This window comes from Myxocyprinus asiaticus, chromosome 4 (genome assembly GCF_019703515.2).
Source record: "Myxocyprinus asiaticus isolate MX2 ecotype Aquarium Trade chromosome 4, UBuf_Myxa_2, whole genome shotgun sequence".
Taxonomy (NCBI): Eukaryota; Metazoa; Chordata; class Actinopteri; order Cypriniformes; family Catostomidae; genus Myxocyprinus; species Myxocyprinus asiaticus.
The window spans coordinates 47,018,006-47,040,367 of record NC_059347.1 but is presented as its reverse complement, the minus strand read 5'-3'; the positions used below and the strand labels follow the sequence as shown (position 1 = coordinate 47,040,367).

The 22,362-nt window shown below is 38.6% G+C and overlaps 1 protein-coding gene and 1 long non-coding RNA gene across 4 annotated transcripts in view; one reads left to right on the top strand and one right to left on the bottom strand.

Annotated features, from left to right (window-relative positions):
- Nucleotides 1-9,424: 9,424 nt before the first annotated feature.
- On the bottom strand, nucleotides 9,425-17,515 carry LOC127439011 (uncharacterized). Its single transcript, XR_007896843.1, has 3 exons — nucleotides 17,335-17,515; nucleotides 11,187-12,005; nucleotides 9,425-11,089 (listed from the first exon to the last, which is right to left on the bottom strand). It is a non-coding gene; the product is annotated as an uncharacterized LOC127439011 (long non-coding RNA).
- LOC127438687 (uncharacterized) overlaps nucleotides 13,472-22,362 on the top strand; it is a 75,754-nt gene continuing 66,863 nt past the window's right edge. Inside the window, exons 1-5 of one of the 3 annotated variants that reach the window (XM_051694452.1) lie at nucleotides 13,472-13,803; nucleotides 15,781-15,842; nucleotides 16,045-16,110; nucleotides 20,684-20,821; nucleotides 20,958-21,104. In XM_051694452.1, the coding sequence (XP_051550412.1) occupies nucleotides 13,714-13,803; nucleotides 15,781-15,842; nucleotides 16,045-16,110; nucleotides 20,684-20,821; nucleotides 20,958-21,104 (503 nt within the window). In that variant the 5' untranslated portion in view covers nucleotides 13,472-13,713. The remainder of the gene's footprint in view (nucleotides 13,804-15,780; nucleotides 15,843-16,044; nucleotides 16,111-20,683; nucleotides 20,822-20,957; nucleotides 21,105-22,362) is intronic. The other 2 variants (XM_051694461.1, XM_051694472.1) reach the window with 2 other exon arrangements.

Genomic DNA, 22,362 nt, shown 5'->3' with positions numbered 1-22,362 from the left:
TGTGTGATTGGTTGGATTAAATTAACTTGCTCCTCCCGAACTTTGTTAATAAAACACCATATTGTGAGACTGCAGCACAAAGGAACAGATGCTACGCAAATAAGCAGATGGAGAAATGAAGACGGCCCAAAGAACAGAAAATTTAGACATGTGCAGCATGACTCATAAACTCATGTGTTATATGCACGGAATGGGATCAGAATATGTATGGAACTCAAACCCTTAAGAAAGTTTTGTTTTTTCTGTTCCTCATTCATCATGTCTCACTAAACACAATATCTCTGAATCAGAATCATGACTATTTACCAACCTCCACCCTCCACACTGCGGCTGATAACATGCCACAACGGCAGCAATTTTCAGTCCTATACTGCTACTGTCAGTGTTGTTTTAACTAATCAAATTAGCTTTTAGCTAATGAAAGAAGTATCGCTGGATAATAGTGAACCCATGTGATTGATGCATCCAGAATTTATTTAAAAACATTCTTTACACCGTTTCAAAGCTTGTCATGCTCCCAGCCCTGAGCCTGGCTGGGGACCACTTCATTTTGTGGTAAGTGTAAAATAATGAGGTGCTACAAAGGGGTTTGAAATGCATACTGTATAGTTTAGTCTTTACTCTTATTGCAAGTCTATTGCACATTCTATTGCATGTTCATGTAAAAGCAGGCAAATGTTAATTAACTTGAACTAGTCATGTAATGTGTATCATTTGTAATAGTACCTGTAAGTTTATTAATTTTTAAAATTTTTCCTTGTAGGACATGAAGAAACTGGAAAAAGTTATTAAAGTGCATCACTGGTGACTGGCATGCATGCTGTTTCTAGAAAGTGGGCCAAGAGCAGACCTTCATTTTTAAATCACTCTGGGATTTTACGTTAATTCACTTTTAACTTTTTTTTCTCTCTCTCACATTAACAGGTCATTGTATCCAAGTGTTGCAAGGATGTAGTGTGATGCATTTTTAGGTTGGCTGCACTCTGATTCTGGTGGAGTTACTGAGAGTAAGATGCAACCCTGCAATGCTGATGGGTAAGCTTAATTGTACAGCATGGGTTCAGATCATGATCTAGCTCAGAAACCTTCAAATCTGCCACTTTCCTGCCAAAGTTCTAATGGGCTTTAGCATAGTAAGGTTTAATTTATTTTAACCAGGCAAAACATAAATGCATGCAAAGAATTTGCATTGACCAAAATCTGTTTACAGTAAACTCTCTCGACTAGTCACTAGTTGAGCTTTAAAGAAGTACTAATAAAACTTTCATACTATGTGGATCTAGAAACTGAAAGAACAGACATCATTGTGGCACTAACAACTGGAAATGCCACTAAGTTCAGCGGCATGTGCAAATCTGTTGTAAATCTGTTCTTTCGGTTTCTGGATCCATAGGGTATGAAGGTTTTATTAGTGACTAGTCGGGAGAGTTTACTGTAAATAGATTTTGGTCAATGCAGCATTCTTTGCGTGCATTTATGTTTTGTCTGGTTAAAATCAATCAAACCTTACTATGCCAAAGCGTTGTGTTTAAAAACGGAATGTGCCAACTTTCAATAGCATTGGCATGTGCTGCTATATCTAGTGGCATCTACAGTGCCACATGCCACAAGATATTGCAGCAGGTGCCAATGGCACCATTACACAAGATGCCATAACGAAAAATTTGTGGCACGTCTGGTAGTGACTGACACATGCCATTGTATTTTGAGATACTTGGGTGACACTTGTGGAGTCAACAGCTTAGACAAAATATTTTGTTATGGAAAAAAGGTAAGCGGCCTGTTTGATATCTGTTTGTGTGTGTGTGTGTGTGTGTGAGAGAGAGAGAGAGAGAGAGAGAGAGAGTGAGAGTGATGCTCCTAGAGGTACATTCTAATGGTTTATGAAATTAATGTCTGAAACCAAACATACTTCCGTACTGTATGGCTCTACAAACTGAAAGAACAGACAGCTCCATTGTCTGTAAAACTAATAAATTAATGGTTTCAACCTGAAAGAATTAAACTTTATTCACTTTAAAACATTCACAGTCTCTTCACATTCACTGCTTTTGTGTATAAAGAAGGTTAAGGATGTGAAAGTTTCTAGTTTGTAAATCAGAATCAGAATCAGCTTTATTGCCAAGTATGCTTACACATACAAGGAATTTGTCTTGGTGACAGGAGCTTCCAGTACACAACAATACAAAAACAGCAGCAAGACATAGATAATAATAACAAATTAAAAATAGTTATACACATATGTACATACACACACAGACACACACGTACATACATACACACATACATATACATAGTGCAATCTAATACAAATCTGTTATCTGTTATGTACAGTGCAAATACAAATCTGTTATGTACAGTGCAAATGTTTTTTTTTTGTTTGTTTTTTTTTCAGAGGAATGAAATGGCAGAAGAGGTTGGATGTGTTGGATAAATATAAAAAAAGACTAAACTGTGTATTGCACATAGTTATTGCTCAATGGGGCAATTTAACTGTTCATGAGATGGATAGCCTGAGGGAAAAAACTGTTCCTGGGCCTGATGTTTCTGGTGCTCAGAGCTCTGAAGCGTCGGCCAGAAGGCAACAGTTCAAAAAGGTAGTGGGCATGGTGAGTGGGGTCCAGAGTGATTTTTCCAGCCTTTTTCCTCACTCTGGAAGTGTGTAGTTCTTGAAGGGAGGCAGGGGGCAACCAATAATCCTCTCAGCAGTCCGAACTGTCCTTTGTAGTCTTCTGATGTCTGATTTAGTAGCTGAACCAAACCAGACAGTTATTGAAGTGCAGAGGACAGACTCAATGACTGCTGAGTAGAACTGTATCAGCAGCGCCTGTGGCAGGTTGAACTTCCTCAGCTGGTGAAGGAAGTACAACCTCTGCTGGGCCTTTTTCACAATGGAGTCAATGTGTGTCTCCCACTTCAGGTCCTGTGAGATGGTAGTGCCCAGGAACCTGAATGACTCCACTGCTGCCACAGTGCTGTTTAAAATGGTGAGGGGGGTCAGTGTTGGGGTGTTCCTAAAGTCCACAATCATCTCCACCATTTTGAGCATGTTCAGCTCAAGGTTGTTTTGACTGCACCAGACAGCCAGCTATTCAACCTCCCTTCTGTATGCAGACTCATCGTCATCTCGGATGAGGCCGATGACAGTAGTGTCATCTGCAAACTTCAGGAGCTTGACAGAGGGGTCCTTGGCGATGCAGTCATTGGTGTAGAGGGAGAAGAGTAGTGGAGAGAGCACACATCCCTGGGGGGCACCAGTGCTGATTGTACAGATGCTGGAAGTGAATTTCCCGTCTCACAAGCTGCTGCCTGTCCGTCAGAAAGCTGGTAATCCACTGACAGATAGACATAGGAACAGAGAGTTGGTGTAATTTATTCTGGAGTATAGCTGGGATGATGGTGTTGAAAGCCGAACTGAAGTCCACAAAAAGGATCCTTGCATATGTTCCTGGTCTGTCCAGATGTTGCAGGGTATGATGCAATCCCAAGTTGACTGCATCATCCACAGACCTGTTTGCTCGATAAGCAAATTGCAAATTGAAGGGGATCTAGAAAGGGTCCAGTGATGTTCTTCAGGTGGGCCAACACCAGTCTCTCAAAAGACGTCAGGGCGACAGGTCTGTAGTCATTATGTCATTAAATATGAATGTGGCCTTCCTCACACCACCAGCTGTGATGTCAACATTCAGGACTTCTTCTAGAAGCAGGTTTTACCAATGCTGTTCAAAATATCGGGGATGCTGTCATGTGCATTGTATGTATTTTTTTTAATGAGTTGAACCATTTTTAATTTATCTGTATTTTCTAGGGTACTACTGTAAGACCTCTGCTGACATGGACAGCAGTTTAGACACTGCTCACGGTTAAGGAGAGGTGAGAGGCACATTTCTGTATTTGGAAAGGCACTAATGTCTCCCTGCAACAATGTCTACCTTGTATGTCCATTGCATGTTTTTGCAACAGTATACATAAAACTGTGTATTTAAGCACTCATTCTGTCTTTGAGCATTTGACAAAGGTGCACATATAACATCTATGTGTGTGTGTGAACAGGTAAAGGCAGAGATAACATCTCCGTGTGTGAAGACACATAATCTCTCTTTGTGTGATTTGATGAAGATAAATAAACGCATGTGTCCCAAACTTTGTTTCCCACTTTCTTCTCTTCTCCTCAAACTCGACTCCCAGAAAACTGGTACTCTGTTCTTATTGACACACAGTGACATATTATTTTACATATACATTTCTTGTGCCTGTTTCTTTTCATGTCTGTTGGATAGGTTATATATAGTAATGGAAATACTGTTGGCTAAATGGAGGAGTCTCGATGTAGGAATGACTACATGTTAATATAAAATACAGATAAATCAAAGATAGTTAATATGTGGTTAAATATTGGTGGCTTTAAATATAATTTATGCAAACAAAAGGACAAAAGGTGCCATTGTATAATCTTGTCATATTTCACATTGCTAGTCTACAAATGATCTAAGACAAACCTGATTGTAAATTCTTGGTGGCAATTGTCCTTTTTCTGTCTTTAAATTTTACAGTTGTAGCCACCACTCTACATAGACTCAGAAGAGTAGAATCACACATTGGTGATCACAATGACATCTCTTAACCATCCAGATATAATAAAAAGTTAAGCAGTTTAAATAGTTAAGCTGTCAGAGCACTGTGACCATTTTCAAAATAAAATGCCTATGTTGTTTAAGCAAAGTAATAAAAGACCAACGTGGGTTATTAAATGACAATGGCTTTATTACAAGAAAACTTACATACTTACAAAATACATTACATGCATAACGTGTATTACAGCTGAACACAAGACAGACCTAAACTACAGTGTAAAACAATCCTTTTTTGCTTATCTATTCAATTTAGGTGTGAGTAGCCTGCTAAAAGCTAATGTTTGGATGCAACATGCTTTATACAGTATGTCAGTGCGCAATCACTACCATTGACTACACCTGCACGTATCATTGACAGCATCTGCAATATGCCTTAAAATACAGTGGCAACCAGACGTGCCACAAATTTCAATGGCACATGCCTCTAACGACCGGAAATGCCACAAAATTCAGTGGAACGTGCCACTAAAAACTGGAAATGCCACTGGATGTGCCACAAAATCTAGTGGCATGTGCCACAACTTCTAGTGGCACATGCCACTCGCAAGCGTATATGCCACCGGATGTGCCACAACTTCCAGTGGCATGTGCCAGAGTCACCAAAACGTAATATGCCATACCATTAAATGTTAATACCCCTTCTCCTTTCTTTTCTGCTTTGTCATGCAGTTAATTTGCACTGCCGATATGGCAGACTATAAGGTTAGAGAGAGTTGTTTTAAAGGAATAGTTAATCCAAAAATTCTGTCAATATTTACTTACCCTCATGTCATTCCAAACCTGTTTGAACACAAAAAGAGTTGCTAGCCAGACTGACAGCCTAAAGCCCATAGTATACTTCGGTTTCTAAGCGAACTCTTAGCATCTGCGCACAGTCAAATTCTAGCCTTTCAAAATATACTCCATTTGACTGTACACGCATACATAGGTGGTTGGCACATGCGCGCTACGACTGCTAGGAGATAATGGACTATTTCTCTCCAGGAGTTTAGACCCATAATGATGTCTTTATGGTCCTTCAGACTCAAGTTATACAAATGAAGGTATCTTCTGACCTCCTCACACACATGCTCTTGACATGCACATCCACTTTTGTCGCTTAATCTCCTGTTGTTTACCGGCAATTGCATCTTCTTTTAGCACTTCTTTGAGACAGCTGTGGCTCAAATGTGAGTATTGCCACCTTGTTGGTCCACTAAGCAGTGTAAATAATTTGAGGTGCATGTGCATTCTGGGTGTTCAGAGTAAGCGTGGTTAGAAAAACCTGACAGCACATGTTCAGTGCTAGAGCACGCTGCTGATGATGAAATTTTGTCACGCGTCCTGTACGCAGACACCTAGCGTTCGCTTCTGACTGAAGTATACTTTTGGCTTAATTAATTAATTAATTAATTTTCTTTATTTATCACACATTATACATTTGCACATATACAGTGAAATTCTTCTTTTTCACATATCCCAGCTAGGCTGGGGTCAGAGTGCAGGGTCAGCCATGATACAGCGCCCCTGGAGCATATAGGGTCAAGGGACTTGCTCAAGGGCCCAACAGTGGCATCTTGGCGGTGCTGGGGCTTGAACCCCTGACCTTCTGATCAGTAACCCAGAGCCTTAACTGCTGAGCTACCACTGCCCCAGTCACCCTGCACTTTCATTGTATGGAAAAAAAATGTAATGTCAGTCTCTTAAATTCTGCTTAACATCTCATTTTGTGTTCCCCAAAAGAAAGAAAGTCATATGGGTTAGGAACAACATGAATATGACAGAATTTTAATTTTTGGGGAAACCATCCCTTTGACCCTTATGTTGTTTTCCGGTCATTTTGACCTGGATGACTTTTTTTCTTACACACTATTATTATTATTATTTTACTTAATCCAATTGGAATACAATTCCTTGACTTTAATTACAGATGGTATTTGAAAACAGAAAAAAATTTGGACCATTTTCCTTAAATTTTGTCGTTGTTGTTTTATTTCACTTTGTTACACTTTTGTTCCCAATCAAAAATGACCGGCCATTGGAAATGAATGGATTATTAGAATACAAAATACAGAAATATGTTGATGACAAAGCATTTTTACATTTTCTAAAAAACATTGTTTAGTATGTTTTTAAAGCCATTTGAATTAAAGGGACACTAGGGGTGTCCCCATAAACCACATTTATAGCATAATACCCTCGTAATTACTAGTGTGTAACCTAAAAAATATCCTTGTAAACCACAAAAAACAAAACAAACAACAACAACAAAAAAACAAAAAACAACTCAATGTGTGTTGAGCGCCTTTTGTGCATCGTCTTTCCATGTACACTCTTTGAGGAATATTTCAAGATCTACTTATCATATTATGTTGTGTTTGGGCTCGTTTGAATCAGGATAGTCTGCTGTAAGTTATGATATGTCATTTTCTATGTTATATGTATGTTTCAGGAAGTAATAAGGAAAAATGTGACAAAAAGCCACTCCTGTTTATTATATTTTTGTGTGTCAGTGGGAATTTCGTACACTAATACTTACTACAGTTTGGCCTCTGTGTGAAACAAATTTGCTCATTGCATTCTACTAATTGAATCCTTTCCAATCTCATCTTTTATATGGTTTTACCAACTCTGAATATAGTTGTTGTGATAACAAATTGGCAAATGATGAGAACGAAACAGTTCTTATTTGTCAGAAAATTAAAAAGCAATATTTAAGAATTGGTAGGATCAGCTATATACATCGTAAAGTCCAGATTCTAAGCTTTTGTTCAGATCAAGCAAGTGGTTATACATTTTTTATGTAATTATTATTATTATTATTTTCCCACATGGAGTGCCTGCCACTGGCCTGGTATAAGCTCAGTTCAATTAATCCTTATGTCAATTAAAATATACATTTTTTAATTATGTTCAAAAAAGGAGTACATAGCCTGTCATAATTACTAAAAAAGAAGTTGATAAAAAGACCTAATAGTATATCTTGTGATAATATATGCAATATGAGAGATTTCTAAACAATCTTAGTGGGCCGCTCATTTTTGACCAGGAACACAAACTGTGTTAGCACAAAACGAGCACAACACAAGGGTTATTTACAGTCTTGGTTTGGTGGGATCTGGACAAGGTCTGTACTGCCTCTGGTTTGGATCAGATCGGCTGCACTCTTTTCAGAGTGACTAGTTAAAGATAAAGATCAGCAAGTGTTCAAACCACACCAGTCATGATGACTTGTACACACTCATATCACACTCTCACACAGATATCTCTCTCTCTCACACATGCACACACACACACACACACACACAAAAGGTTGGTGCGGCTATCCTTATGAGGACTCTCCGTAGACATAATGATTTTTATACTGTACGAACTATAGATTCTATCCCTTAACCCTACTCCTAAACCTAACCCTCACAAAAAACATTCTGCATTTTTACATTTTCAAAAAAACATCGTTAGGTCTGTTTTTTAAGCGATTTGAATTGGGGACACTAGAAATGTCCTCATAAACCACATTTATAGCATAATACCTTGTAATTACCAGTTTGTAACCTAAAAAAAAGTCCTCATAAACCACCCAAACCCGCCCACACACACACACACACACACACACACTTACATATATACAGTATACCTATCTGCAAAGAGCACAAAATATTCAAAACAGATCTATTATATTGATATATTTATGTTATGAAACATTCATACTTTCTCTGTTGCTATGGTGTGTGCATCGCAGGTGGCCACACTGCTGCTCACTAGAAAAGAAGCTTTGCTTGGTTGTTAATGCCTGGTGAAGTAAGTGATTCGAAATTACAGTGGACAAAATCAAAGGGTTCTCTTGCTCATTGTGAGGCTGTGTATGTATTAATGAGCATATGTTTGTGTATGAGTGTGTGTCTATGTGCCTGTATGTGGGGGTGTGTGAGCTTTCAGTATCTCTGTAAATAATCAGATGCGTGTGCAATCACCATTTCAACACTTAACCAGCTAAAGTTGTGGCCATCTCTTAAAGAGGAAGTTGGCTTACATCATGACGTGTCTTAAGCAAGTGTCTTTTCATCATATTGCATGGTTTTTTAGTGTTTCTATAGCAGTGGAAAAGTCTCCTCATTACTTATAATGCAAGAAAGGTGAAAAAGACTAGAAAATGCACCTGCCCTGCCTAAAAGAACAGCTTAGCCTGCACGTAATTCCCATGCTGATCTAGGCTGGTTTATGCTAGTTTTTGTGCTGGTCTTGCTGGTTGACCAGCATAGTTATGCTTTTCACCAGCAAAGGTGGCTGGTGGAGCTGGTTAAGTTAGTTTAAATGCCTGGTGGTGGTGGGGTCACCAGCACAACAGCATTCCTTGCTGGGGGACCAACACCCAGAACATAACATCAGCTGGTTTCAGCAGGATGGTCTTGAATCTAAATGTGCATATTTAGCGTTTCTGGTTCTTCAAGAGATCTAGAAGAGGAGTTTAAGGGGCTGCTGACTCACTGTTATAAACCTCAAATATGCCTGTAAACTTGCCCATACACACACACACACACACACACACACACACACACGCACGCATGTACATACAAGCTTTATTGAGAGAAGTAAAGAATGTTAACATGCCTAAGCATGCAGTGATCCCAAAATGGACAGTTAATCAAAGTCCCTTTAAGGAAAGGCCATCTTGGGAATGCTTCTGTGCAGCTATTTTCTATGGGTACGAGCAAAATAAAAGTATAGCTGCTATGTATTTGAATGGGAAAAGATAGAAATCTCCAAAACGGTTACAATCTAATAACATATTTCAAATTGGCAGTAAAATCTGACAACAGTGGTATCACAAATTGTGTTTCTTTAGCTCAAATCACGTTTAAAAAAACACTGTTTCTCAGGCTGGTTCAGCTACTGTGCATTCACATTATCGAGTTAACTGACAGGCAATGTCTGTATCTGTCATGGTTTGTTTTGAGAAAGAACCCAAACTTAGAGGGAGTACAATGATTAGAGTGTTTATTAATACACAGAGCAGATATGGCAATGAAAAGATTTGAGTCGAACTGTCACCGGTCTAAGCACCTTGGAGATGGTAAATGGTCCGATAAATTTGGGTCCCACTTTATGTGAGGGAAGTCGGAGAGGGATGTCCTGGGAGGACAATCAGACCTTCTGTCCGCAAACGTAAACCAGGGGCTTAGAACGGTTATGGTCAACCGACACTTTGTTCTGATTACCAGTCTGGAGAAGGGCTTCTCTGGCGATCTTCCAGGTGCATCGACACCTTTGGATAAACATGTTCACGGAAGGAACAAATAAATAATAATAATAATGTTTAATTTATATAGCGCCTTTCCAGAGCTCAAGGACACTTTACAATAGTAACACAATAATACACAAGCAAAAAAACAGTCACAAAAACACAGTTCAGATAGCACAGTGAACAACAGTGTCGGGTTCTTGGGAGGGGAATAATGGGGGCTGGTAGCCTAAACTTTGAGAACCAGTCTACTACATTTAAAATAACTGTATTGCCATTTAATGGGGGTAATCCAGTGATGAAATTCATGTCAATGGAAGAAGCCCCGCAGGAGGTCGACTGGAAGACTTGCCAGTAGCGCAAACTGGACAGGCCGAGACGAATTTACGAATGTCCCGCACCAACGAGGGCCACCAGAACTGCTGCTTAACTAGGGTTAGGTGAATGACCCCACCGGAGGACGTGAATTCGGACCGACCCAGGAACAAATAGCAGGTTCTCTGGAATAGTAATGTCGTGCAGATCCAGCCGGACTTTGGACTTTATTCCCCAGGATATCATGGCAACCACCCTACTGGGCGGAATAAAGGTATCCTTTAGAGATCTTACTGAAATTCCGAATGAACCACCGGTAAAAATTGGCAGACCATGTCACGCAGCACGTCATTGACAAGTGCCTGGAAGACGGCCGGGCAGTTGGAAAAGGGCATGACCAAGTATTCTAAATGCCCAGTAGGGGTGTTAAAGGCCGTCTTCCATTCATCCCCCTCCCGGATCCAGACCAGGTGGTAAGCAAAGCGAAGGTCCAACTTCGTGAAGAAAGAAGCTCACTGCAAGAGTTCGAAGGCAGGATACATCAATGGCAAAGGGTAACGATTCTTAACCGTGATGTCATTCAGCCCCCGATAATCTATGCAGGGACACAAAGAGCCGTCTTTTTTCCCCACGAAGAAGAACCCCACCTCAGCCGGAGAGGAAAAAGGTTGAATAATACCTGCCGCCAGAGACTAGCTGATGTATTTCTCCATGGACTCCCTCTCTGGATCAGAGAGTGAATAAAAGCATCCCAGAGGTGGAGAAAGGCCAGGAAGGAGGTCGATGGCACATTCGTACGGGCGGTGTGGAAGAATAGAAGCAGCCCGGGACCTACTGAACACTGCCCTCAAGTCGTGGTAGACTTCAGGTACTCTGGTCAGCTCCACCGACTCCTCCTACAACACAGAACGTGACTGAACTGGGGAAAGAGCAGAAACAAGACAATGTGACAAACAAAAAGGACACAATGACATTACAGAATTCTCAACCCAGTTTAAGAGTGGATTATGAGTTACCAGCCATGGGTGTCCCAAAACCACTGGAGCAGAGGGAGAGTGGATAACATAAAACCGGATCTCCTCCATGTGATTGCCAGATATGGTAAGCTGAAGAGAAGCAGTGATATGGGTTACTATGGTGAGAGGGGTATCACAGAGCATGCTGGCAGTGATGGGTTCATCCAGAGGAGATTGGGGAATGGATCACTGAGCAACCAGTTTAGCGTCCATGAAGTTACCCTCTGCTTCAGAGTCCACAAGGGCAGAGATGGAGTAACGGGTGTCGCCATACCATATAAGAGGCCGGAAGGAGAGTTCTCTTTCCAGGGGATTTATCCTTAAGGAGTAACACTCACCAGTAACCCCTTTCCTACTGGTGAGAGTGAGCAATTTCAGCTATCCGCTGTTCTTGTTGACGACCCTTTAGCACCCCCTGTTGTGATACTGCCATGTGGAGTGATGCTTCCTCTGCTGGGTCCATGTTTGGCTGGGGCCATAATTGTTCTGTCATGGTTTGTTTTGAGGAAGATCCCAAAAACAGAGGGAGTACAATGATTAGTCTTTATTAACACACAGAGCAGATATGGCAATGAAAATAAATAAATCCACAGCACTGGTTGCAGTAGGCTATGATGGTGTGGGAAACAGACGAGGAGATGGTGAGACACAGCATGGAACACCCGGGTGCTGAATGGCGATGTGATGATGACTGCAGCGACGGGGTAAGTAATCCACAGGTCAGTAACCGATCAGTGAAGTGACAGTCCAGTAATATAATCCACAAAGCAGAGAGAAGAGCGGTGAATCCTGACAGATAATCCAAACTGGAACAGATAACTGGGAGAGAACAAAACAAAGACACAAGTCTGTCTGGATGGCAAGACTGCATTGACAAAACTCACAAAACAATCTGGTGATAGACACGACCCACAAGGGAGAATATATACACAGCGGTAACGAGCAACAGGTGGAGGTGATTGTCTCATGAGCGGCGTAAACGAGCGTCTCCTAGGAAATGCTAATTCCACCGCCAATGAGACAAAGGGAAACACAGGAGGGAAACAAAAACACACCGACACAGAAAGAGACCAGTGGACCAACCGGAACCATGACAGTATCTAAAAGAGGATTGGCTCTTTTTTTCTACATCCGCCAGATTGGGTGTTCCAGTTTCTTCTATTCATTTTAAAACAAGTGGTCCATCATGGGCAAAACAAAACAGTATCTGACTTAATCCATACTTCAAAAATTTTGAAAAAATATAATTGTATGAGATTATAAAATGCAAATTTTAAGAAAGATAGCACAAGCACATTTTTTAAATCCAAACATGCTCTTTATAATTAAGACAAATAAAGTATTTTGACATTTTCAACTTGAACTTGATTGAGACTTGACCGTCCAAATACATAGTGGGGGACAGATACAGATACATTTGGATTGTACTGACATAAATAATAGGTTATTTGGACATAGATAAGTCATTAATGATTCGGACTAAAATCTAAATAACTAACTAAATAAAAATTCAATAAGAAATGAAGTAAATATAGAGGGTTAAAAAAGGTATATTATGGCTCTGTCGTTGTACAAAGCTTGTGCTATAAGCCTTTGCGAGCATCTGATTAAGAGCTGCATCTGGTAAAGGGATGAACCGAGAAGATGGTGGCAACCTGATAAAAGCTGCTTGTGTGACTAAGACTTCTGACATGCAGCTTTGTCACTCTGGTAGGCTGAGTCTCATCTACTTGATACACATTTATTAAAACTGTCTGAATGTGGCAGTCTTTGAAAATGGCTTTCTGTTATTTCCCATGTCTTTAGCTAAATTTAATTGTTGCTTGACAGATTATTTTGCAAACCTTATTAATTTGCTCCAGTTTCCTGGGATTTGTTAGATATTTTGGTCCTGAGCGGTGAGAGTGTGTTTCAGATGTGGCCATTAGTGCTCAGGAAAAGTTTAGTGTGATGCTGGAGTGGAATCACTGTCATTATGGGCTCTTTCAAAGCAGCATTTTAAATACAGAATTGCTGCTGATTGTTAAGGCACAGTTATTCTAACAGTCAGTTTCTGTAGTGACAGTAACAACCAGTGGGGGGCCTTGGAACTTCAGTCATCATTAAATCTCCATGTCCATATTTAGAGAAAGAGGGAGAGAGAAAGAATTTGTGTATGTGTGAGAGAGGGATTACCGAGAAAGAAAAAAATGGAAAGAAATGAGAAGCCAAGGAGGGAGGGGAAAAGGAAGAGGACATTTATGAAAATTAAGGAGAAAATAAAAAGTTGTGTGGGGGGGATAAAGGAGATAGTTTGGGTAAAGTTCCTCACACTATCATACCAAGTTACAGGCAACATCTCAACCAGGTGATAAAGTCAAACCCCTTTATGAATGCAAGAAAAGCCAAACAACCATATTCTCAAATTACATTTGAGACAATCCAGCCTCTTTTCCGTACAACGGCATTGTGGAAATTGATGCATTGTCTGTGAATAAGAAGATTAAGAGCAGCTTTGCTGAGGATGAATGGAGTCTGAAGGAGATGGATGAAAATGAGTCCACAACAGTGTATCACAAACTGCATTGACCTTCAATCTACCAGAAGTGGACCGGTGACCGGGCCTGCAGAGAAAAAGGTGCACCTTTTTCATGAATGTACTTAGTGGCAGCAGTGGTTTGTGTGTGTATGTTTGTGTAAGCTTAGCAGCTGATTACATTTGGTGCTCTTGGAGGGACCTTAAAACTGAGGGTTAGAGAGCAGTATGAGAGAAATAAAAGGTGAAGTGTGTCATTTTTCCAGTATTAAATTACTTTGGATCCTATCCTTGCTCCATGTGCAGAGACAACTATAAGTAAGCCATTGGTAGGCTGATTTCCCCAAAAAGTGTAAACACTGCCTCTGTGGCACTTTCAAATGTTGCTCTGTCAGTGAATGGTGTGAGTTAGGAGCAGGACTATCTGTTTGTCTGACCAGTGGAAGACGGGGGAGTGTTCAAGAAACCTGTTTAAAAACACTTAACATCACCATTTTTGCAATTTCATTTGGTGAAGCAAGTGGTGCAGAAATTACACACTTAAACTTTAATTCAAGCTCTAAACTAAATATAAAATCCGCTAGTTACCAAAGGTATATTTGGTATGCTTCAGAGTGACGGTTTACTTACAAGCTTCTGTCACAGAAATGCGTTTTCTAAATGTGAAACGATTTGAGAGGAAATTGTCCTGCATTCAACTTTGCATTTTATTGTCATTTGTTTTATTTAATATTTAGTCTTTCAGATGGAAAACATTTAGACATATAAATGATGCGATCCAAAGTGCATTCGAATAGCAGTGAAACACTTTCTTATGATGTGTTACATTCATACGAGCAGACAGAGAAGTTTGAAGTAAGTTTGGAGCAGAAGAAATAGAAATAAACCTTGTGTAAATTGTCAACTTTACGCTAAACTAAAATGCTATTTCTAGCCACTTTACATGCACGTTACCAGGCACAATCATTTTGTTTTATCAAGAAAATTCACGATGGATCATAATTTCTTTTTTTCTAGTAAGACCTTTGATATTAGGGCAAAAATATTATTCTTGATCATAATTTTTGTATTGTTTTCCTGTAAAAATATCTAAAAATCCTTAAAACAAGATCAGTTTGATTTATCTTGTTTTAGAAACAACACTACATAAGATATTTAGGTTTTTCAGAGAATGTATTTTTAACATGTGTATTTTGTCTTACTGTACTCGCAGTGAAAAAATCTACCAGTGCTGAAGAAGTTATCCAAAGTATTTAGACTGTTCAGCACCAGATAGGGGCATAGAGCTGGAGATCAGAACAGAGCGGAGAGTTTGCAATGTATTTTGCTACAGACTGTGAAGCTTAAACAAGCAGTAAGGAGTTGCAGTTTATCCAGTAGAAAGGATTACCACGGGGAATGATGCAGAAAATTATGATAAATTCACCAAGTAAAATTACCACAAAAAAGCAGAAAAAAACAAAAAAACAGAAAAAAACAGAAAAAAAGGAAAGAAAAGAAAAGTTAATCACAATAGACATTTCCCCCTCAATGTCTATGGAAGATAGGACTCTGTATAGTAGGATCTTATCAGATTCTTAGTGGATTCTTTTTTTGATCTTAGTAGGTGCCTTTAATATTTGTTCCAAATTATTAAAAAAAAGTACATTATCAGTCCTGTATATTCCTTTAGGGATGTTTTATCATGCTTATAGAATAATATTGAGTGTAATTGTTTTGCAATTTTGGCTGTGCATCTTTTTTCAATGAACAAATACTCTCGGAAAAACTTCCCCAAACACAAGCCCTGCAACCTCTCCTTTATGAAAATGATGAAAAGGTCAGTGAAGCGTTCATACCAGATGTGATATGAGGATGGGATATTATCTAAGGCATATGTACAAATTATTTTCTCATTGCACAGATGGATAAGTCTGTTGCCATAGTTACTACATTACTTTTTAATTACTTTCTGTCAAAGTTTTCTCTCAATAGATTAGCTCTTTTGTTGGTGCCAGTGCATGTGTGTTTGTGTTTGATGTTTTTGTTGTGGTATTATTGTATGACTGGTGTGCAAATGTTTGTGCTTTCAATACACAGAAGATGAAGTCCATAGTACCAAGAAGAAAATCTATTAAAGCTTTCAGCAAAACCAGACAAAGGTACATGCAGCACACACATATGCACAAACGCACACACATTTGACACCTTGACTTGCTTTTTTAAAAAGGTATTCTTGTAATGGGAATTCTTTTAAATTGATCTGGAATGAAAACAGCAAATATTTATGTAAATGTGTATTCTTTTCACTTCTCATTTCTCACTCTCCCCACTCAAACAAACATTCTGTGTCTCGTTTGGAAGGCTGCGTCCTCCGGAGGTCGCATTTGTTGGCCGCATACGTCATCGAGACTGTCTCGTTTCAGAAAAGTGAGTAGGACACTTCGAATGCAGCCTTTGAATGCGACCTTCTTTCACGGGAATTTGGAGGATGCATGAGGTGTATCCTTTGTGGGCACTCATAACCCACAATTTTTTGCTTCAACGGAAATGTCTAAAAGAAATGACACCAATTTGCCTGTAAATATGATGTTCAAACGCAAGGAATATTAATTCCCAAGTTGAAGTACCTCAGTAGATGGGTGCAGAGTATATAATATGTATAATTATATTAATATATAATTAGAATAAAGTAATAGACTAAAAGTACACCTGTAAAATCTATTTTCTTTTCTCTTTACATCATTATAACTCTCCTAAAATGTACCTCATACATTCCCTTCTAAACGGACTTTGTTCTCTTCTCACTCAAAGCGCTTCCGCTTGTTAAAGAGTGGCGTGCTGTCATAGCAACTATGTTACGTTCTGTTTCCGTTTAAACGAGACTGGTTTAAAGGAGCACACTCGGTATACTGCAGCCTTCAAAGGACGTGTCCTACCTAGCATGCAGCCTTCCAAACGAGACACAGCCTTACTCTCTCATCATTAGTCTTTGCCTGTGCCACTGGTTTCTCCTCCTTCTCCCTTTAATTGCTTCTCGTATCTTGCTTGTTCCTTTTGACTCCTGACAGAAAATCAAAACGGCTTGTCCCTCTGCTGCTCACTGGCTGTCTGATCTATGCATGTGTGTGTGTGTGTATGTATGTGTGTGTGTGTGTGTGTGCGTGTGTGTGTGTGTTTTGATCTAGCTGATTTAAATCTAAACGACATCTTTCATGTACTGAAATCTGTGTTGCTCTTTGTGCATGTGTGAGTCAAGCTTAATCACTCACTGGGCACTTGATTATAGGGCTCTTTCAAAAAGAAGTTTAAAAGTGTAGAGTCAAAGAGTTTTGGAGTCTGAAGAGTCTAAGAATGTTTATCTTTGACCTTGTTCTTTATTCTGAAAGACAGATAAAAAAGTAATTGACAGTCTCTTAGTGATGTGTCGATGCATACGTGTCCATGGATTTTTTAAATTGTTTTTCACCATTTAATCACCTTTTTGTCTACACAAAAGGTGTTCATTTACAATGGTTCTGCAATGTGTTGAAAGTACAAATGTTTCATGTAGTCTATCGATTAATATGAGATCATAAAAGCTAATTTATATGTGTAATAGAAGTAGCAAAATATTGTTTAAAATAGATTTAGATCAAGTACAGCATGTCTTACCACTGGGCATGCCAGCTTTCCAAAAGTATTTCATGTCATCTATCCATTTTCTTGTTTGGTCAAAGGATTATCCATTCTTTGAGGCAAAAAGGCTGTCAAAAGGATCTCTAAAGCTTTGTCTCTCTCACTCTTTTTTCATTTTGTCTCTCTCTGTCTCACACACACACACACACACGCACACACACATGCACACACATTACTGACAATTTCCTTGGTACTGGCTACAAGACACTGTGCCTTATATAGGCAGGAATGCAACTTCAGACACACACACACTCAATGTGCGTCATTTAGATTTCAAGCAAGAAAAGAGAGAGGGAGAGAGAGAAGCAAGAAACCAGGGCAAGATAAGCACTAAATACAATAGAAAATAAAAAACTACTAGTAAGTTTGTATTTGTGGAAAAAATCTGAAATTAAAAAGGATTATGCAAGGTAGGAACACAAACCTGATTGAATCTGATGCTGAGCTGCTTCCTGTAGCTGTAGCTACAATTTGCATGTCATTCGGATAGAATATCTATTAGTTGCCCTAGGCACATGACAAAGGTGATATGATCCAGGCTGGATTATATGATTTATAAAGGACAGGATACAACAGTTGTAGAAATATTTGTCATGTTGGGCCCTGGGCAGAGAGAATGGAAGAACATATGAGAAAACTGCTTACTGTAAAAACAGAATGGAAATATTAGCAGGAATCCAGAAGGAATAATCCGAAGTCTGAGATTGGTTGGAGTCTTCATGTCATTGTGGTTCTATGGAAAATGGACAGCTAGAAAATTCATACATGCCATACAGAAATAAATGTATACATACATGACATGACATTTTTGTTCCTAGCTATAAATAATAATTTGTATGTCAGTCTTTCAACTGGCAGTAGATTGAGTTTTCATATGAATTTTAAATGACTGAATTATCATTTCAAAAAGGAATCATCGCACACACTGCACACACATTTACCTTACCTAAACTCTTACTCAACCCTAAAAGACAAACAAATAAACAAACAAACAGAATTTAGAATTAAAATAATATACTATATATGTTTAATTAAGTATTTTTTTTTCTTTTTCAAAACTTGTCCCCAAACTATAGCTAAGTATATACACAAACACCTGTGATAGAATGTACAGATTTGTCAACCTACACACTTGAAAGTTAAACTGAAGCATACACACATACACAGAGAAACAGGTGTTCCATTCACTTGTTATACAGTTGTGCTCAAAAGTTTGCATACCCTGGCAGAAATTATGAAATTTTAGCATTGATTTTGAAAATATGACTGATCATGCAAAAGTCTTTTATTTAAGGATAGTGATCATATGAAGCCATTTATTATCACATAGTTGTTTGGCTCCTTTTTAAATCATAATGATAACAGAAATCACCCAAATGGCCCTGATCAAAAGTTTGGCCTTCTTACAGACACACAAGGTGACACACACAAGTTTAAATGGCAATTAAAGGTTAATTTCTCACACCTGTGGCTTTTTAAATTGCAATTAGTGTCTGTGTTTAAATAGTCAATGAGTTTGTTAGCTCTTACGTGAATGCACTGAGCAGGCTATATACTGAGCCATGGGGAGCAGAAAAGAACTGTCAAAAGACCTGCGTAACTAGGTAATGGAACTTTATAAAGATGGAAAAGGATATAAAAAGATATCCAAAGCCTTGAAAATGCCAGTCAGTACTGTTCAATCACTTATTAAGAAGTGGAAAATTCGGGGATCTCTTCATACCAAGCCAAGGTCAGGTAGACCAAGAAAGATTTCAGCCAGAGCTGCCAGAAGAATTGTTCGGGATACAAAGAAAAACCCACAGGTAACCTCAGGAGAAATACAGGCTGCTCTTGAAAAAGACGGTGTGGTTGTTTCAAGGAGCACAATATGACAATACTTGAACAAAAATGAGCTGCATGGTCGAGTTGCCAGAAAGAAGCCTTTAGTGCACCAATGCCACAAAAAATCCCGGTTACAATATGCCCGACAACACACTGTACACAGCACACTGTAATTTGGAGTGACGAGACCAAAATAGAGCTTATGGTCACAACCATAAGCGCTATGTTTGGAGAGGGGTCAACAATGCCTATAGTGAAAAGAATACCATCCCCACTGTGAAGCATGGTGGTGGCTGACTGATGTTTTGGGGGTGTGTGAGCTCTAAAGGCACGAGGAATCTTGTGAAAATTGATGGCAAGATGAATGCAGCATGTTATCAGAAAATACTGGCATACAATTTGCATTCTTCTGCACGAAAGCTGCACATGGGACGCTCTTGGACTTTCCAGCATGACAACGACCCTAAGCACAAGGCCAAGTTGACCCACCAGTGGTTACAACAGAAAAAGGTGAAGGTTCTGGAGTGGCCAACACAGTCTCCTGACCTTAATATCATCGAGCCACTCTGGGGAGATCTCAAACGTGCGGTTCATGCAAGACGACCAAAGACTTTGCATGACCTGGAGGCATTTTGCCAAGACAAATGGGCAGCTATACCACCTGCAAGAATTTGGGGCCTTATAAACAACTATTACAAAAAACTGCATGCTGTCATTGATGCTAAAGGGGGCAATACATCGTATTAAGAACAAAGGGTATGCAGACTTTTGAACAGGGGTCATTTCATTTTTTTTTTTTTTTTTTTTGCCATGTTTTGTTTTATGATTGTGCCATTCTGTTATAACCTACAGTTGAATATGAATCCCATAAGAAATGAAAGAAATGTGTTTTGCCTGCTCACACGTTTATTTTAAAAATGGTACATATATTACCAATTCTCCAAGGGTATGCATACTTTTGAGCACAACTGTATTTATGTCATGATGATGGTGTCCACAGGTTACATAAAGGGACTTATGTGACAAAATTTAAGTTAGTGTGTTGAATCAGCCAAGCTCACAAAAAAGCAATATATATAGTTGTATACAGATATATATATATATATATATATACAGTGTTTATATGTAAGATTCAGGGAACAGTTAATTTTGCAGCCCTTGCCAACATTCTAGTATATCATTTTTATTCTAGCATATTGTGAAAAACATTTTGACATTGAAAATTTTATTTTTTTCATATGTTCAAAATATTATAATGTTAGGGTGAATTATGGTAAAATAGGACATTTTGTAGTGTGGACCACCTAAGATCTGTCGAAAAGTAGAATTCCCAGATTACCCCAATTCACCTTATTACCTTACACCTTATTTTTTTGTAAAATTAAAAATATAATATAATATAGTGTTTGGGACAGAATTAACATGGAACAGTAGTTTGGCTTCTGTATGAAAGCAAATGTTGTTCATCTGTGGTAAAATTAAACTGTTGACTCTTCTACAGCGATGAGTATGAGGCATGTCATGTATCCCAAAATGCAGTGCTGTTGATGGAAGCCCATGTACACCTTACCACTGGCTTGCAGTCAAGAGAGAGACTGCTGTTACTTTTCACAGATTCACTTATCATCGCCAAGACCAAGTATGTTACTATTTAAGCGTGTGTGCGTATGTGTATTATTATGTAGATCAGGCCAAAATTTAGGGCATCTGTCTCTCTGATATCTAGCTGCTTGTGTACTAAATGTATATGCATTGTATGTGTGTATGTGTTATAGGTCTCTGTATCTAAAGCTGAAGGTTTGTGTTAGCCTCTCAGACATATGGCTGGGATCCTGTATTTATTTCATCACAGAGAGAAAACTTCCATCTAAAAACTCATTTGTGATTGGCTGGCCGACCACCAATTATGTTGTCACTTTCAGGTAATTCTACAAAAAACTACTCTAAAAGTAGTTGTACTCCAGAAATCAAACAACTTGAAATCTTTGCAAACCAAACCAGACCAGTATTGTCATACAGGGAAATAAAATGATTTATTCTAAACAATTCTGTTTATGAGACCTCTACAGTATGTTTATGTGATTTCCACAATTTGAAATGAAGATGTAGTCCTCAAATAAGAATTTTAAGTATGCTGTAGTGAAGGGGAAGACATGGATGATGTGTTTAAGCCCTAAGCATTTCAAACTAGTATGCTAAGGCAAATAATTTGTTCCACCCACACAGCTGCAACTGACTCAGACCTGATCATAAAACACTGTGTTCTATGTGGAGAAAACCCACAAAATTATTTTAAATTCACCTATAAAGTTCACATTATTATTTAGCATAAATGCACACACACACACACACACACACACACACACACACACACAAACACACACACACTCGCTCTCTCTCTCTCTCTCTCTCTCTCTCTCTCTCTCTCTCAATTACAAGCTCAGTTCTAAATATGCACTCTCTTCTTAACAGTGCTGATTCGACTCCTTATTAACCTGATTGGATTGTTAACTTAAGCCCTTCATCAAACAAATTGTTGTCTTGATTAAAGTGGGTCAAATCTTGTTGCATGTCACAGGATGAAAAAAAAAATAAAAAATGAGAATGCTTTTACAATGTTCAATGTCACAAATTAGCTTTTTTATAATTTATTTTTTTATTAGTGACCAGGAATTAGTGCAGAATTTTAAATATTCAGTTTACATCATAGTGTTTCTTTGTTTATTTTTTAATCCTAAAAATTTCTGTTTATTTCCCGGATTAAATTAGGTTTTCAATCACAGATTTTGTGGACTTTTGAACCTCATTGTATTCAGCAATCATCATTAACCTACAAATTACAGGACATAAGGAATGTTTCAACAGCACTGTCTGAACATGTAATAAAATTTCGACCACCCCTACAATGGGTCCTGTGGGTGCTATTATTGATCCCAAAGGGCACTTCAGGGACTCCGTATGCTATAGACCTTATTCAGAGCATACCATACTTAATTTTTGACAGGAATGAAAACGAATCTGTGAGGCAAAGACTAGCAGTCCCTTCAATAGCATGTGCTGTATAAATCTGTATAAAGATAGATTTTTTTTATTTTATTTTTTTGTCACTTAACGTAATTTAAGTATCTACTCATAAAATCTTATCTTGAAAAATTTAGTCTCATTATATAAATATTGGAA